Source organism: Schistocerca serialis, chromosome 12, assembly GCF_023864345.2.
Source record: "Schistocerca serialis cubense isolate TAMUIC-IGC-003099 chromosome 12, iqSchSeri2.2, whole genome shotgun sequence".
NCBI classification, from domain to species: Eukaryota; Metazoa; Arthropoda; class Insecta; order Orthoptera; family Acrididae; genus Schistocerca; species Schistocerca serialis.
In genome coordinates this window covers 132,374,136-132,390,386 of record NC_064649.1, presented here as the reverse complement: position 1 = coordinate 132,390,386, position 16,251 = coordinate 132,374,136, and the positions used below count along the sequence as shown (strand labels likewise).

General features: G+C 39.4%; 1 protein-coding gene across 1 annotated transcript in view; it reads left to right on the top strand.

The window, feature by feature from the left end:
* LOC126428202 (guanine nucleotide-binding protein subunit alpha-14-like) overlaps window positions 1–16,251 on the top strand; it is a 167,439-nt gene that overhangs the window by 110,983 nt on the left and 40,205 nt on the right. Inside the window, exon 5 of the mRNA XM_050090114.1 lies at window positions 1,914–2,037. Coding sequence (XP_049946071.1) covers window positions 1,914–2,037 — 124 coding nt within the window. The remainder of the gene's footprint in view (window positions 1–1,913; window positions 2,038–16,251) is intronic.

Genomic DNA, 16,251 nt, shown 5'->3' with positions numbered 1-16,251 from the left:
GACTCGAACCTGGTTCCTCTGAGCACAGACTTCAGTTTTGGGAAGACAAAGAAGTCACACAGTACTAGGTCAGGCAAATACAATGGATGTTTCATTTCTGGAATGTCGTTTTTTACCAAAAATCTCTTCACGGACATCGCGTTATGCGTCAGCACATTGTCCTGATGAAGAATTTGTGAGCAGTTCTTCCACAGATCTGGTCTCTACCATCACACACTTTCATGAGGGTTTTCAGAACTGTTACATAATAAGATTGATTGACAGTTTAACCTTCAGGCACCCAATCAATGTAGATAACCCCTCAGATATCAAAGAAAACAATCATCATTGCTTTGAATTTTGATTTGCTCATATTGCATTCTTCTTCCTAGGGGATTGAGGGTTCTTCCAGTGCCTGAATTGTCACTTAGCCTCACGATCATATTGGAATATTGCTGTGTCATCACACGTAATTACTCTGCTGAGGTAATCAGGGTAATTTTCAGTGTTTTCAAGAGCGCCACCACAGCAGTCCACTTGACGTTGCATTTGCTCATTTGTGAGGATTCTTGGCCCACTTTAGCACAAACCCTTATCATGCCCAGATCATCATGCAGAATCTGTCTAACAGTTTCCTTATTGATGTAGGCAAGTTCTGAAATTGCTTGAATGCTCAGGTGGCGGCCTTCTCACACAATTCTACTGACCTTCTCCACATTCTCTTCAGTTTTCCAAATGGAAAGATGGCCCAATTTTGGATCATCTTTGACATCTTCCCTAATGTCCTTGAACTTTTTAACTCACTTGGAAACTTGCATACGAGATAGACATGATCGCCGTCAGCTTGTTTTGACAACTCTTTAAGTTTCTGTGCTGGAATTTTCAAGTTTTGTAATTTGATGTTGACACATTCCACTTTAGAGTGCAGCGTAATACCGACAGAGCTCAGACAAATGACCTGTTTCTAAGAAGGCTCACAGCCAGACCAAAATTGCGTGTCATGGAGAGTCCCAAGGTTATTCCTCCACTCTTCCCTTTGTCAGCAACAAAGCCAGAAATGCACACTACAAGTCCGGTGTCTTTATTGCTTCACCTCATAGAGTAAAATATATTTTTTTTCCAGTTGTGTTGGTCATTGCCCCAACTGAAAGTTTGTCAGGAATATGCATAATACCAGAAATAAAAATAATTGGGTAGAATTAGAAAGATATTTTACATTATGGTGCAAAAATCTTTAACTTGTTGCTGGAAGACATCAGGCAGCAAATTCACAGTTCCCCAATATTCGAAAATAATGCTAAGGAAGAACATAGCATCTTCTTCTATGGTCTATCAAGACCTGTGGATTTAGAGGATGTACATTTTTGCTAACACTAAAGTTCACAATAAACAGGCTTCAACTTTACCAATATATAGATAATGTTCTGTGTAACACTACTTAAATGATTAATTTAAATTAAGGCAGCATTTGAATAGCATAATAGGTGGACCAGTGTTTTTTTTAATTTTTTTCCTCTCTAAAATAGCCACTTTACTCAGAACACACAAACACAAAGTAATCAAGAAGAAACCCTTATAATTGGCAGTATCACTAGATAAGAACTAATTGAAATATTCTACTAGTAGAATAAACAAAAAGTTGCCCGCAGTGGGTTTTTCTGCATGTTAATGTGTGACTCAACTCTTTCCATGTTCCTGAAGGTTTTTCTTCAAGATGGGATTTACAGAAAACAAGATGCAAAAAGAGCATAAATGAACTGAAACATTTGTCCACCAACAGTTCTGGAAATTAAAAAAAAAAACTTTACCATTGTTTTTGGGACAGACCTTCCACGACTTTTCTGTTCATATACGTTTCATAACAACAAGTTTTACCATACGGACACTTCCTGATGTATTGTGGGGTGATTAATTAGTGCTATTTTGTATTCCAGCATTGTCGATGTAGGAGGGCAGAGGTCTGAGCGCCCCAAATGGGTTCACTGTTTTGAAAACTGTGTCGCATTTATTTTTATATCTGCCATAAGTGAGTACAACCAGCTCAACGAACGTGGCCAGGTAAGAAACAAAGCTAGCTCTAATGATAATGACCATAATATTTCTTAATCTTTTGTTGATTTTGTGCAGAAATACAGACAAGTCAGTTTTAAAGAACTGTACAACCCAGAGAATCAACAAGACACACACACACACACACACACACACACACACACACACACACACACACACACACACACACACACACAGTTTCACTCACACAGTAATTACTGTTTGTCAGCCTAATTTTGACAGCTTGCTAGGTACCTGACAGCACTGAAACAATCAAAACTGCAGCATAAACATATGAGGCACATTAAGCACAGAACATACATACTTGAAAAAAGTGTCAATGTAGGCAATTTATGTATTTCTTAGTGCCACAGGAACTGTTAGACTCAAGCATCTTTTTCAACTCAACTGAAGAATTTATTACATGGACAGAGCATATTTTCTGATACCAGGCACTGCTGTGTACATCACTATAAAAATCACTTGTAGTTCTAGTTTCATTATTGTGAACAGGTAACAAATATATATTACCAGATGTGTCACATATTAAATTGTTTTACAATGTTCTTTTTCATTAACTCAGATGTGCAGTTTCAAATTTTATATGATTATTCTGTAGCACTTGCATTTCCATCAGAACAGAATGCCACACCATAACATGGTATTCATATTTATGAAGTGAATACACAGAACTGTATCAATTTAACACCAGTCCGTAAGTGATCTTTAGAGATAACTGCATTTACTCTACCTTTTGTTCAGCAGTTCACCATATCATAAATAAACATTTAACTGCAGTCCTAGAAACACTGTAAGGTGTTTGTTAAAGGCTACCACTCTTTAATCCTATGATTATATTGCTTCTGGATTTTGTTCTTGTATCTGTACAACTTATCAGTAATATTTTTTTTTTTTATTTACCACAGTGTAATTGTCCCTAGATGACTTTTATGCTTCTGCTGTTGTTACAGAAATAGTGTGGCCAGGAGATTGACAATGCACTTTAAATGTAAAACTGTTTACTTCATAAAACATGAAAATTTAGTAGGACACTATTGACATACAGTCAAAATCAGATTAATTATCTGCAATGTCTGCCTAAAGAATTTGTATGTATTAAATGCCCTCTTACCTCCTTTCAGCTTACTCCCAAATCATTTTTGGATGCTACCCTGTGTGTATGAATGGGTAACAAAACATACATAATATAGAGTAACACAAAGAAGATATTCAGTTATTGATAATATAGTGTAAATCTAAAAACGCAGATGATGTGACATACCGAACGAAAGTGCTGGCAGGTCGATAGACACACAAACAAACACAAACATGCACACGAAATTCAAGCTTTCGCAACGAACTGTTGCTTCATCAGGAAAGAGGGAAGGAGAGGGAAAGACGAAAGGATGTGGATTTTAAGGGAGAGGGTAAGGAGTCATTCCAATCCCGGGAGCGGATGTGTGTGTGTGTGTGTGTGTGTGTGTGTGTGTGTGTGTGTGTGTGTGTGTGTGTGTGTGTGTGTGATGAAGCAACAGTTTGTTGCGAAAGCTTGAATTTCGTGTGTATGTTTGTGTTTGTTTGTGTGTCTATCGACCTGCCAGCACTTTCGTTCGGTAAGTCACATCATCTGTGTTTTTAGATATATTTTTCCCACGTGGAATGTTTCCCTCTATTATATTCATATAATGTAAATCGGTAGATAAAAAAATCTACTCACCAAGCGATGGGAGGGGAACACACACACAAAGGGATTTAACTTTTACAAGCTTTCGGAGCTAGTGGCTCCAGATCAGGAGAGACTTACCGAACAGGACGAGAAGGAAAGAAAGGAGTTTTTCCTTCTCATCCCGCCTGGTAAGTCCCCCTGGACCCAGAGCTCTGGGTGACTTTTCTGAGCTGTATCCCTTTCCCTAAACCTCTCCAATCCTTTTCCTTCACCCCTCTTCCTTCCCCTTCAACTCTTCTGCCAGAGGGAGCCACTACCTCCAAAAGCTTGTAGAAGTTAAATCCTCTTGTGCATGTGTTCCCTGCCGCTGCTTAGTGAGTAGATTTTTTATCTAGTCAAGGATCCTATGACAGAACACTATTATTCTAAGTTCAAGTGTAATGAGATATCTCAGATGGAATGACCTCCTCTGTGCCAATGAGCACAGATTCTGGAAACATTGATTGTGCAGAGGCCAGCTTACACTTTTCTCACATGACATCCTGAAAGCCATGAATCAATGTAATCAGGTGGAGGCAGTATCTCCTTGTTTCCAAAAAGCATTTGACTAGATATCCCACCAACAGTTATTATTAACGTATAATCAACTGGAGCCATCAAATGAAATTTGTAACTGGAGTGAGGATTTCTTGGAATGGAGGTCAGAGCATGTTATCTTGGAGGGAGTCATTGACAGAAGTAGAAGTAGAACAGAATAGAATAGAATATTTTTATTAGCCTTTCAGTATTTTTCATACAATTGGCTTTGTCAAAGTTTACAGAGGGTTTTAGTTTCAGTATGATATTCAAATAGTTACAGCAAGGGGAGAAAAGGAAGTAAAGACCTTTTCTTCAGCATTGTGTAAAACAATGTTTTATACAATAATTAAATACACACGTAAGAAAATAATCACAGTAAATAACTAGCTTATATAATATCAAAACATTTTCTTCATAGCTTAGGTAAAACATATATTTTGATGATTAGTTTCTAAGAATTCTTCAGTTGTATAGAATTCGTTGTTTTTTAGCCAGGTTTGCAATGTATTCTTATATTTATTTAGTAGTACTGTATGAGCTGAGCATGGTAACTTATTGAAAAATTTTATGCTTGAGTACTTACAGTTATTATGGACTACAGCAAGTCTTGTGGTAGGCAAGTCCAGCAGGTGACTGTTTCTTGTACTGTGTGCATACACATCACATCTCACATTCAGTTTTTTCAGATTTTCTCTGGAATATATTAAACAGTTATATATGTACATGCTCGGCACTGTCATTATGCCAAGAGATTTAAAATAAGTGCAGGAGAGTCCCAGGCAAATGGATTGCAACTCTTGCTGTGCATGGTCTACATTAATGACCTGCCTGAAAATATTATAAGTTACCTCAAGCTCTTTGCAGAGGATGCAGCTACTGATACTGATACACTATCAGCAAGAAGGTGCCAAAATTGAAGCAGATGTTGACAAGATTTCAGTGTGGTCAGGAGATTGACAAAGCACTTTAAATGTAAAACTGTTTACTTCATAAAACATGAAAATTTAGTAGCCTACGATTACAATGAGTCTGGTCACACAAATGCCTGTGCGATTCTGTAGGGATCGCAAAGATGGTTTTAGATTTGCAATCTGATGTTTTCTTGGCATATTTTCAATATGTAGAATTCTTGCACGTTTGGCCAGGTCGAGTCATAATTATTCCACAATACTTTGGCAGACAGACTCGTTGCTATCTTGAAGTGTCCCCTGAAAACTGCTGCTCTCCTCCTGTGAGCATCCTATATATGTTGGTCATTAGCTTCTCCATCACTCCACTCCTATCACTGTCCCCGCAGCCACTACAGTGGTGGTGGCAGTTGTGGGAGTAGTGGCACTGCTCTGAATTCTGTTTCCAGTGTCCGAGCTATTACTGTGAGATGCAGACCTATCCGTACAGAAACACTTGTCTTTATGAATGCAGCATTCCACCCTAATTTCAAGGGCCTCTTAAATCACATAATCCCCAGGAGGAGGAAGATTGCGTAAGCGATATACATTTAACATTATGATGCTCCAAGATCTTGCCAATGTTTACGGGAACATTGGCAGGATCTCAGAGTGATGTAATGTTAAATGTGTATATTGTCATCTCCCTAGTACCTTGACGCTACTAGTCTCAGTGAAGGATGATCTAAGCCTTCACAAACCAGAGGTCTACCAATTTGCCAGTGCAGCAAAGAGTAAACTGCAGAAACTGTATGCACGGTAGAAATGAGGTGCTGTGAGCATAGACGGCATACTGAACTACATCAGACCTCCAAATCAGCCATAGTATTAGACTGGCCTTACTATGGATTACAACATTAGAGATCACTGAAGTTACGGTCCAAGATAATCTGTTTAATAAAGGTGGTGCCCTTCAACTGAATTAGGCAAGGAAACCTGTACGAAGCCTAGAAAAAGAAAAGTGTTTCTGTGCAAAGAGGTCAGCACCCAGCAGCGGTAGCTCGGACATTAGAGACCGAGTTCAGAGCAGGGCAACGCTATCCCCACCACTGCCACAATCCAGTGCGGTGTCACAGATAGCGATAGTAACAGATTGATGGAGGGGTAATTGTCATCATATATAGGATGCCAACAGGAGCGGAGCAACAGTTAGCAGACCCACCTGAAGATGGCAATGAGTCTGTTTGCAAAGTATTGTGGAATAATAAAGGAATAACTGAGCCGGACATCTGAGATTTTTGCTAATGATATTAGATTGAGTACATGCACACAGAGGTATTCATGTGCTTCATATGTGTATGGTACAGGAAGAAATCCTAATACACAGTACAATGGGAAGGATCCTGTGCTTTGCATTTCACAGTGGTTTATTGAATACTGAGGTAGGTGTAGATGATAACACAGAACTGATGCTTGGAAAGAGCACTCTAAAATTTTACTTTGACATCTGATACCATAGTCTTGTAGTCAAGATGCATAGTGGCTAAATCTGCATTTGTAGACTTATCCAATCTGTATAATTGCTTACAGGAACAAAACTCCTGACACACTCGGATGTGACTAACTCTGTGACTGACATTTCAGGGAGATGAGTGGTAGGAGCCAACCACTAGCAAACTGCAGCTCTTTCTCGAGCACCACACGTTCGCCGTGCTGCCCATTTTGTAGGTTCGCGCAGAGCCTATCGAGTGAGACTGCCTGTAAGGCCAGGGTTATACGAAGATGTGATTGGAAGGGATAGGCTGCTATTCCACCGTTTAGAGGAGGCATAGGGTGGCAGACAGGCCAATTTATTATCAGTTATCGGACTGCATCCTCCGTCACACAAAGACAAAAAAATGTGCACATTCGTACGTGCGTAAGTAGAAGGCACACACGGCCACTGTCGTCTCTGGGCACTAATCCCAGACTGTAACTGTGTCTGCAGTGAGGAGCAGTATTTGCTGGGCCGGGTAGAGGGAGTACAGAAGAGGCGTGGAGTGGGGAAGGATTGCAGGGTAGGGGAGGAGGAAGATGGTGAGCTTCCTGTGGGAGATACAGAGACAGAGTCGGGGCAGGATAAGGCTGCTAGCTGCAGCATTAGGAGGCTGTGCTGGGGAGGCAGCAAAGGGGAGAGGAGAGAAGTACACAAGGGCAAAGGACTCAGCAGGTGGGACAGAAGGTACGTGTATGGCTGCAGTTGGAGGCAGGTAAAGGACAGGGACTAGCCAAGGTTGAGGCCAGGGGGTTTATGGGAACATAGGGTATATTGAAGGGGGTTTTTCCATCTGCACAGTTCTGAAAAGCTGGTGTCACTGGGAGGAATCTGGACGGTACAGGCTGTAAAGCAATTGTCGGAGTAGAGAACATCGTGTCGGGTTGCACGATCGGGAACTGGGTTTTCCAGCTGTCTCTCGGCCACAGTTTGGCGGTGGACATTCGCGTAGATAGACAGCTCATCAGTTGTCGTGCCCGAGCAGAATGTGGCACGGTCGGTAGGTCACCTGGCTGCTTTCGCAGGTGGCCCTGCCTTTGATGGGCTAGGAGATGCCTGTGACAGGACTGGAGTAGGTGATAGTGGGAAGGTGTACGGGACAGGTCTATTGCAGGTATATGAGCCGTGGGGCCTGCGGTTGGGAGCAGTGGTGGAATAAGGGCAGTCGAGGGCATTGTGTAGGTAATGTAAGTGATGGTGTACCACTGTGGGAGAGGTAGGGAGGACAGTGGAGAGGATCTCATTTCAGGGTACAATGAGAGGTAGTTGAAACTTTGGCAGAGAGCGTGATTCAAATGCCCCAGCATTGGACAGCAGTGATAGTCATAGCTGAAATAACTGGTTTTCAGTTACACTGGTTTTTTCATCTACAGGTTATAATCCAGCTCTTGAAACTGCTCAAAATACCTGGTTTCTGAAATAACCCATTTTTGATTTCTTATTGCTGTTACTTCCAGTAGCAATCATATACTTTAAAGAAAGATTGAAAAATTCAAATTAAGATAAAGGAGTAGGAGACATTGATCGATATGTGTTTGGAAGTGACAGAAATTGGTCTTGCTGTCTCCAACGTAGATTGGAAGGTGAAGGAGATGGGCATGGCAATGGCGAGACCTGAAGGTCACAAGCTGATGACTTCCATGCATCACCACTACCATCCTGAAGAAAGCACAAAATTAAGGGTTTGATTATTATCCTAAGTTTATAATACGTCAATAAAGTTATCGGTATATCAATAAAATTTACCTCCTATTCCACAGAAAAATTGTGGATGTTTTCTCCTTATATATGGTACAAGTTTGTTGTATATCCCAATCTATTAAAGTAAATGCAGCATTGTACTTCATTGCTACCACACTTCATAAAATACTTGTTTTGTGTGGCACTATCACAGCACATATTCTGCAATATGAATTACGTCTGACGATGACAACAAGAAACTACCATACAGACCAAGTTCACTTTGTAATCAAAAGTATCTGGACACTCCCAAAAAACATACGTTTTTCATATTAAATGCATTGTGCTGCCATCTACTGCCAGGTACTCCACATCAGCGACCTCAGTAGTCATTAGACATTGTGAGAGAGCAGAATGGGGTGCACTGCGGAACTCACGGACTTCGAACATGGTCAGGTGATTGGGTGTCACTCGTGTCATACATCTGTATGCGAGATTTACACAGTCCTAAACATCCCTAGGTCCACTGTTTCCAATGTGATAGTGAAGTGGAAACGTGAAGGGACACGTACAGCACAAAAGTGTACAGGCAGACCTCATCAGTTGACTAAAGAGACCTCCAATAGTTGAAGAGGGTCGTAAAGTGTAATAGGCAGACATCTATCCAGACCATCACACACGAATTCCAAACTGCATCAGGATCCACTGCAAGTACTATGACAGACGGGAGGTAATAAAACTTGGATTTCGTGATCAGGCGGCTGCTCACAAGCCCATCACATCATAAATGCCAAACAACACCTCGCTTGGTGTAAAGAGTGTAAACATTGGACAATTGAACAGTGGAAAAATGTTGTGTGGAGTGACAAATCACAGTACACATTGTGATGGTCCGATAGCAGGATGTGTGCATGGCAAATGCCCAGTGAATGTCATCTGCCAGCGTGTGTAGTGCCAACAGTAAAATCTGGAGTTGAAGGTGGTGGTGGTGGTGGTGGTGGTGTTATGGTGTGTTCGTGTTTTTCATGGAGGGGGGCTTGCACCCCTCCTTGCTTTGTGTGGCACTATCACAGCACAGGCCTACATTGATGTTTTAACCACCTTCTTGGTTCCCACTGTTGAAGAGCAATTCGGGGATGGTGATTGCATCTTTCAACATGATTGAGCACCTCTTCATAATGCACAGCCTGTGGTGGATTGGTTACATGACAATAATATCCCTGTAATGGATTGGCCTGCACAGAGTCCTGACCTGAATCCTACAGAACACCTTTGGGATGTTTTGGAACTCCGACTTCGTGCCAGGCCTCACTGACTGACATCGATACCTCTCCTCAGTGCAGCACTCTGTGAAGAATGGGCTGCCATTCCCCAAGAAACCTTCCAGCACCTGATTGAACATATGCCTGCGAGAGTGGAAGCTGTCATCAAGGCTAAGGGTGGGCCCTCACCATACTGAATTCCAGCACCACTGATGGAAGGCACCACGAACTTGTAAGTCATTTTCAGCCGGGTGTCCGGATACTTTTGATTACATAGTGTAGATGTAAGTCTTGCACACTGATGTGCATGTGTACTGTCTAATAGGCATATCACAAGGCAACAGGTGCAAGGTTCTAACTGTAGACATTTTTATCAATATGGAACTTATCAGTTTTCCCATTTTCTACAGTAACTCAATACTTCAAATAATGGAAGTCTAACATATTAACACTACCCACTTAAAAAAATTAAACCAAAAATTTTAGCAGTGCTGTTATAGAAAACTGATATGCTGGTTTTTATACTCGGTTATTTGTAAAAAATTGAAAAAGACCTGATATAATCAAGACTAAACAAACATCAAAAAATACCAGTTGCTCAAAACAAAATACTGTTATCAGTTTTAACCGGTCAATTTTTTCCATCCCTAGTCCTGGGGTGGTACTGAGTCACAAGTGCGATGCTCGTATGTGGCCAAACAGTAGTATATGGGGGATAGCAAATAACAGGGGAGACAAGGCATGGGAGATCTGGTTCTGGACAAGGTGAGGAAGGTAATTTCGTTTTGTGGAGGTGTGATTGAGACACACTGCATATTTGAAGAGGGACTGCTCATCACTATAGATGTGACAATGACTGGTGGCTAGCGTGGACCGAAGTGATTTCTTGGTGTGGAGTGAGTTGCAGGTGTCGAAGTGGGTCTGGTGTGACAGAGGTACCGGTGTAACCACTCTTGGGCATTGAAAAGGTTCTAGTCAGGCTGAGGAGGACTAGATGACGCGAATGTGGGATAAAGTGTTGAGGTTCTGGTAGCATGTGCATACTGTGTCCTCACCCTCAGCCCAGATCATGAAGGTGTTATCAGTGAATGTGAAAAAGTGAGAGTTCCTGTTGATGCATCCTTATATGTGCCTAATCTTCTATACTTAATTAACTGTCCCTGTCCCTTCTCCTTCTTCTTCTTCTTCTTCTTCATATCATCATCATCATCATCATAGTATTATTATTATCTTCACTTTCTCAGACGTTAAGTCCGGTTGAAAATGGAGTGACGCGGACCTTGATCAAGCGTCACTTCCTTTTAACTGTACGGTATGTGTTATATTGCATTTAGGAACTTTCGGGTAATTGAACATGTATCAATAATTACGGATTTCTGTAGTTGTATATATATGTTTGGATGTAGCTGTATTGCATTGATGTACTGGTGGATATTGTGTGGTATGACTCCTGTAGTTGATAGTATAATTGGTATAATGTCAACTTTATCCTGATGCCACATGTCCTTGACTTCCTCAGCCAGTTGGATGTATTTTTCAATTTTTCCTCCTGTTTTCTTTTGTATATTTGTTGTATTGGGTATGGATATTTCGATTAGTTGTGTTAATTTCTTCTTTTTATTGGTGAGTATGATGTCAGGTTTGTTATGTGGTGTTGTTTTATCTGTTATAATGGTTCTGTTCCAGTATAATTTGTATTCATCATTCTCCAGTATATTTTGTGGTGTATACTTGTATGTAGGAACGTGTTGTTTTAAAAGTTTATGTTGTAAGGCAAGCTGTTGATGTATTATTTTTGTGACATTGTCATGTCTTCTGGGGTATTCTGTATTTGCTAGTATTGTACATCCGCTTGTGATGTGATCTACTGTTTCTATTTGTTGTTTACAAAGTCTGCATTTATCCGTTGTGGTATTGGGATCTTTAATAATATGCTTGCTGTAATACCTGGTGTTTATTGTTTGATCCTGTATTGCAATCATGAATCCTTCTGTCTCACTGTATATATTGCCTTTTCTTAGCCATGTGTTGGATGTGTCTTGATCGATGTGTGGCTGTGTTAGATGATACGGGTGCTTGCCATGAAGTGTTTTCTTTTTCCAATTTACTTTCTTCGTATCTGTTGATGTTATGTGATCTAAAGGGTTGTAGAAGTGGTTTTGAAATTGCAGTGGTGTAGCCGATGTATTTATATGAGTGATTGCCTTGTGTATTTTGCTAGTTTCTGCTCGTTCTAGAAAGAATTTTCTTAAATTGTCTACCTGTCCATAATGTAGGTTTTTTATGTCGATAAATCCCCTTCCTCCTTCCTTTCTGCTTAATGTGAATCTTTCTGTTGCTGAATGTATGTGATGTATTCTATATTTGTGGCATTGTGATCGTGTAAGTGTATTGAGTGCTTCTAGGTCTGTGTTACTCCATTTCACTACTCCAAATGGGTAGGTCAATATTGGTATGGCATAAGTATTTATAGCTTTTGTCTTGTTTCTTGCTGTCAATTCTGTTTTCAGTATTTTTGTTAGTCTTTGTCTATATTTTTCTTTTAGTTCTTCTTTAATATTTGTGTTATCTATTCCTATTTTTTGTCTGTATCCTAGATATTTATAGGTATCTGTTTTTTCCATCGCTTCTATGCAGTCGCTGTGGTTATCCAATATGTAATCTTCTTGTTTAGTGTGTTTTCCCTTGACTATGCTATTTTTCTTACATTTGTCTGTTCCAAAAGCCATACTTATATCATTGCTGAATCCTTCTGTTATCTTTAGTAATTGGTTGAGTTGTTGATTTGTTGCTGCCAGTAGTTTTAGATCATCCATGTATAGCAAATGTGTGATTTTGTGTGGGTATGTTCCAGTAATATTGTATCCATAATTTGTATTATTTAGCATGTTGGATAGTGGGTTCAGAGCAAGGCAGAACCAGAAAGGACTTAATGAGTCTCCTTGGTATATTCCACGCTTAATCTGTATTGGCTGTGATGTGATATTATTTGAATTTGTTTGGATATTAAGTGTGGTTTTCCAATTTTTCATTACTATGTTTAGGAACTGTATCAATTTACGATCTACTTTGTATATTTCCAATATTTGTAGTAACCATGAGTGGGGTACACTATCAAAAGCTTTTAGGTAATCAATGTATGCGTAGTGTAGCGACCTTTGTTTAGTTTTAGCTTGACATGTCACCTCTGCATCTATTATCAGTTGCTCTTTACATCCTCGTGCTCCTTTGCAACAGCCTTTTTGTTCTTCATTTATAATTTTGTTCTGTGTTGTATGTGTCATTAATTTCTGTGTAATGACTGAAGTTAATATTTTGTATATTGTTGGTAGGCATGTTATGGGGCGATATTTAGCTGGGTTCGCTGTGTCTGCTTGATCTTTAGGTTTCAGATATGTTATTCCATGTGTAAGTGTATCAGGGAATGTGTATGGGTCTGCAATGTAACTGTTAAATAATTTAGTTAGATGTGAATGTGTTGAGGTGAACTTCTTTAACCAGAAATTTGCTATTTTATCATTTCCAGGGGCTTTCCAATTGTGAGTAGAATTAATTGCTTGGGTGACTTCATGTTGCAAAATTATCACTTCAGGCATTTGTGGTATCATCTTGTATGTGTCTGTTTCTGCTTGTATCCATCGTGCATGCCTGTTATGTTGTACCGGGTTTGACCATATGTTGCTCCAGAAGTGTTCCATGTCTGTTATGTTTGGTGGATTGTCTATTTTAATGTGTGTGTTATCTATTGTCTGGTAAAATGTCTTTTGGTTTGTGTTGAATGTTTGGTTTTGTTTCCTTCTATTTTCACTTTTTTTGTATCTTCTGAGTCGTTTGGCTAATGCTTGTAATTTCTGCTTCTTTTCGTCTAATTGCTCTGTCGCTTCTTGTTGTGAGATTTTACCTAACCTTTTTCGTTTTTTTTCCGAGATTTCATTTCTTATAAATTGTGTTAGCTGTCCGATGTCTTTTCTCAGTTTTTCTATTTTGATCTGTAGCCTGTGTTGCCATGCTGGTTTTGTGGGTTTCTTCTGTGTGTTGGTTGGTTCTGATCTCTGCCTAGTGTGTATATTTAGTGTAGTGAGTGCTCCTATATAAACCAGTAGTAGTAACTCTTCCATAGTTGTGTTTTCATTTATTTTGTTGTGTATGATTGTGTTGATAGTTTTTATTGTTGTTTCGACTTGTGGGTTATTTGGTGGTCTATGCAAGAATGGTCTAATGTCTGTATTTGTGTCTTTGTATTCTATATATGTTAGCTGAAATTTTTCTTCTATATCTAACATCTGTGTCACTTCGTGTTCTATTTGTGCTTGTTCTGGTGGCTGTCTTAAGATTTCGTTTTCCTCTGATTGTTTAATTTGTGCGTGGTGTTCTTTGTTTGTTTGCTCTGGGATGTTTGAGTCCATTACTGTATTTTCTTCTTCTTCTTCTTCTGATTGCACATTATTTTGTTCCAGTATTTGTTGTACTTGTTGTTTGATGTTTTCTAATTCTGACTGGGGTATCCTGTTATTTTTTATTATTACACGGATCTGATCAGCTAGTCGTTGTTCTGTTAAAAATTTTAATTCTGGGTATCTGGTAATAAATGTTGTGTATACTTGTGATCTGTATCCAGTTGTGTTGGTTCCTAGGTTTGTTGCTTGGTAATAACAGAACATGAGGTGTCGATTAACTTCATCTGACCATCTCATCCTCTGCCTTTGTTTTCCTTCTAGGGTGGTTGCAGGAAGCATATCCTGCAAAACACCTCTATTTGGATTTAAATCATTTTCCAGTTGGCTAGCAGTGTCGTTACCATTGTGGGCGGGCATATGGTTCAAGCGTCGTCCCCGACCATGACGGCGCTTGTCCGAGGCTTCTTTAGTTCTGTCCTGAACCAACTAATCACACTAAAAGGGGGGTTAGCCCTATTAGTGGTTTGTTCTTTTCGTCGCCTTTTACGACTGGCAGAACATACCGGAGGCCTATTCTTTTCCCGGGCCTCCACGGGGAGTATTATTATTATTATTATTATTATTATTATTATTATTATTATTATTATTATTATTTCTTTCCTTTCTCAGACGTTACGTCTCGTTAAAAATGGAAAGTGACGCGGACCTTGATCAAGCGTGACTTCCTTTTAACTGTACGGTACATGTTATATTGCATTTAGGAACTTTCGGGTAATTGAACGTGTGTCAATAATTACAGATTTCTGTAGTTGTATATATAAGTTTGGATGTAGCTGTATTGCGTTGATGTACTGGTGGATATTGTGTGGTATGACTCCTGTAGTTGATAGTATAATTGGTATAATCTCAACTTTATCCTGATGCCACATGTCCTTGACTTCCTCAGCCAGTTGGATGTATTTTTCAATTTTTTCTCCTGTTTTCTTTTGTATATTTGTTGTATTGGGTATGGATATTTCGATTAGTTGTGTTAATTTCTTCTTTTTATTGGTGAGTATGATGTCAGGTTTGTTATGTGGTGTTGTTTTATCTGTTATAATGGTTCTGTTCCAGTATAATTTGTATTCATCATTCTCCAGTACATTCTGTGGTGCATACTTGTATGTGGGAACGTGTTGTTTTATAAGTTTATGTTGTAAGGCAAGCTGTTGATGTATTATTTTTGCTACATTGTCACGTCTTCTGGGGTATTCTGTATTTGCTAGTATTGTACATCCGCTTGTGATGTGATCTACTGTTTCTATTTGTACTTTAAACATAGCTGCGCTACAGCAACGGTTCCACGTAAATCAGACTAAGAGCAGCCGACCAGTTGCAAAGGATAAAGTAATCTTTACCTAGGTTTCAATAGATATAAATCTATCTTCTTCAGAAGACGGCCTGGGGACAATGAACATTGTAATATATATTAAGGTATGAAACATGAGTCAAAAATGAAGTTTAACATATATTAGGAAAATATTGTATTACAAGATGTGAGAAAGATTCTTGGTACTTACAGTATTATAACAACATGAAGTAATATGTCCTTATCATTTAGGCAAACATCTGCATAGTTACATTAATCATATAAAATATAGCCCTGAAAACAGGGTTTGTCAGACAAATAAAATAGGTACATAGAAGTTGCAGAGCGCCTAAGCGACTGAGTAAAATCAGCCAGCGTAGTAGCACAGCTGCCAGGGCAGGTGGCGCTCATGTCGCGAACTATGTGCCGATAGGCGTACTGAAGTAACATTTGAAACATCAATATTAAATGCGTTCTTAAATAGAGTGATAATAAATAAAATGGCAAGCATTTAACACTCCCGTTATGACATTGTGGGAGGTATAGGAACAATAACGTAGATACATACATCAAAAAGACAGGTGGCGCTTCCGCCGTGAGTTACATGCAGTGGTCTATATAGCCAAAATATAAAAGTTATATTACCATATTAGTGAAGCCCATAGAACGTATATAAGTCAAAACATCAAGAACAATCAGTAATGGCTTTTAAGAAAATTACGAGACCTGGTCTACAATCCAGTTACTACGTAATATAGAGTAAGAGAAAAATTACATGAGGGCCGCTGTAGTGGCAGCCATACATCGTGAGAAGAACACATTATATAAACGGTAGTAAACTGAAAGATTTGAGAGTGCATTATAGCTTCC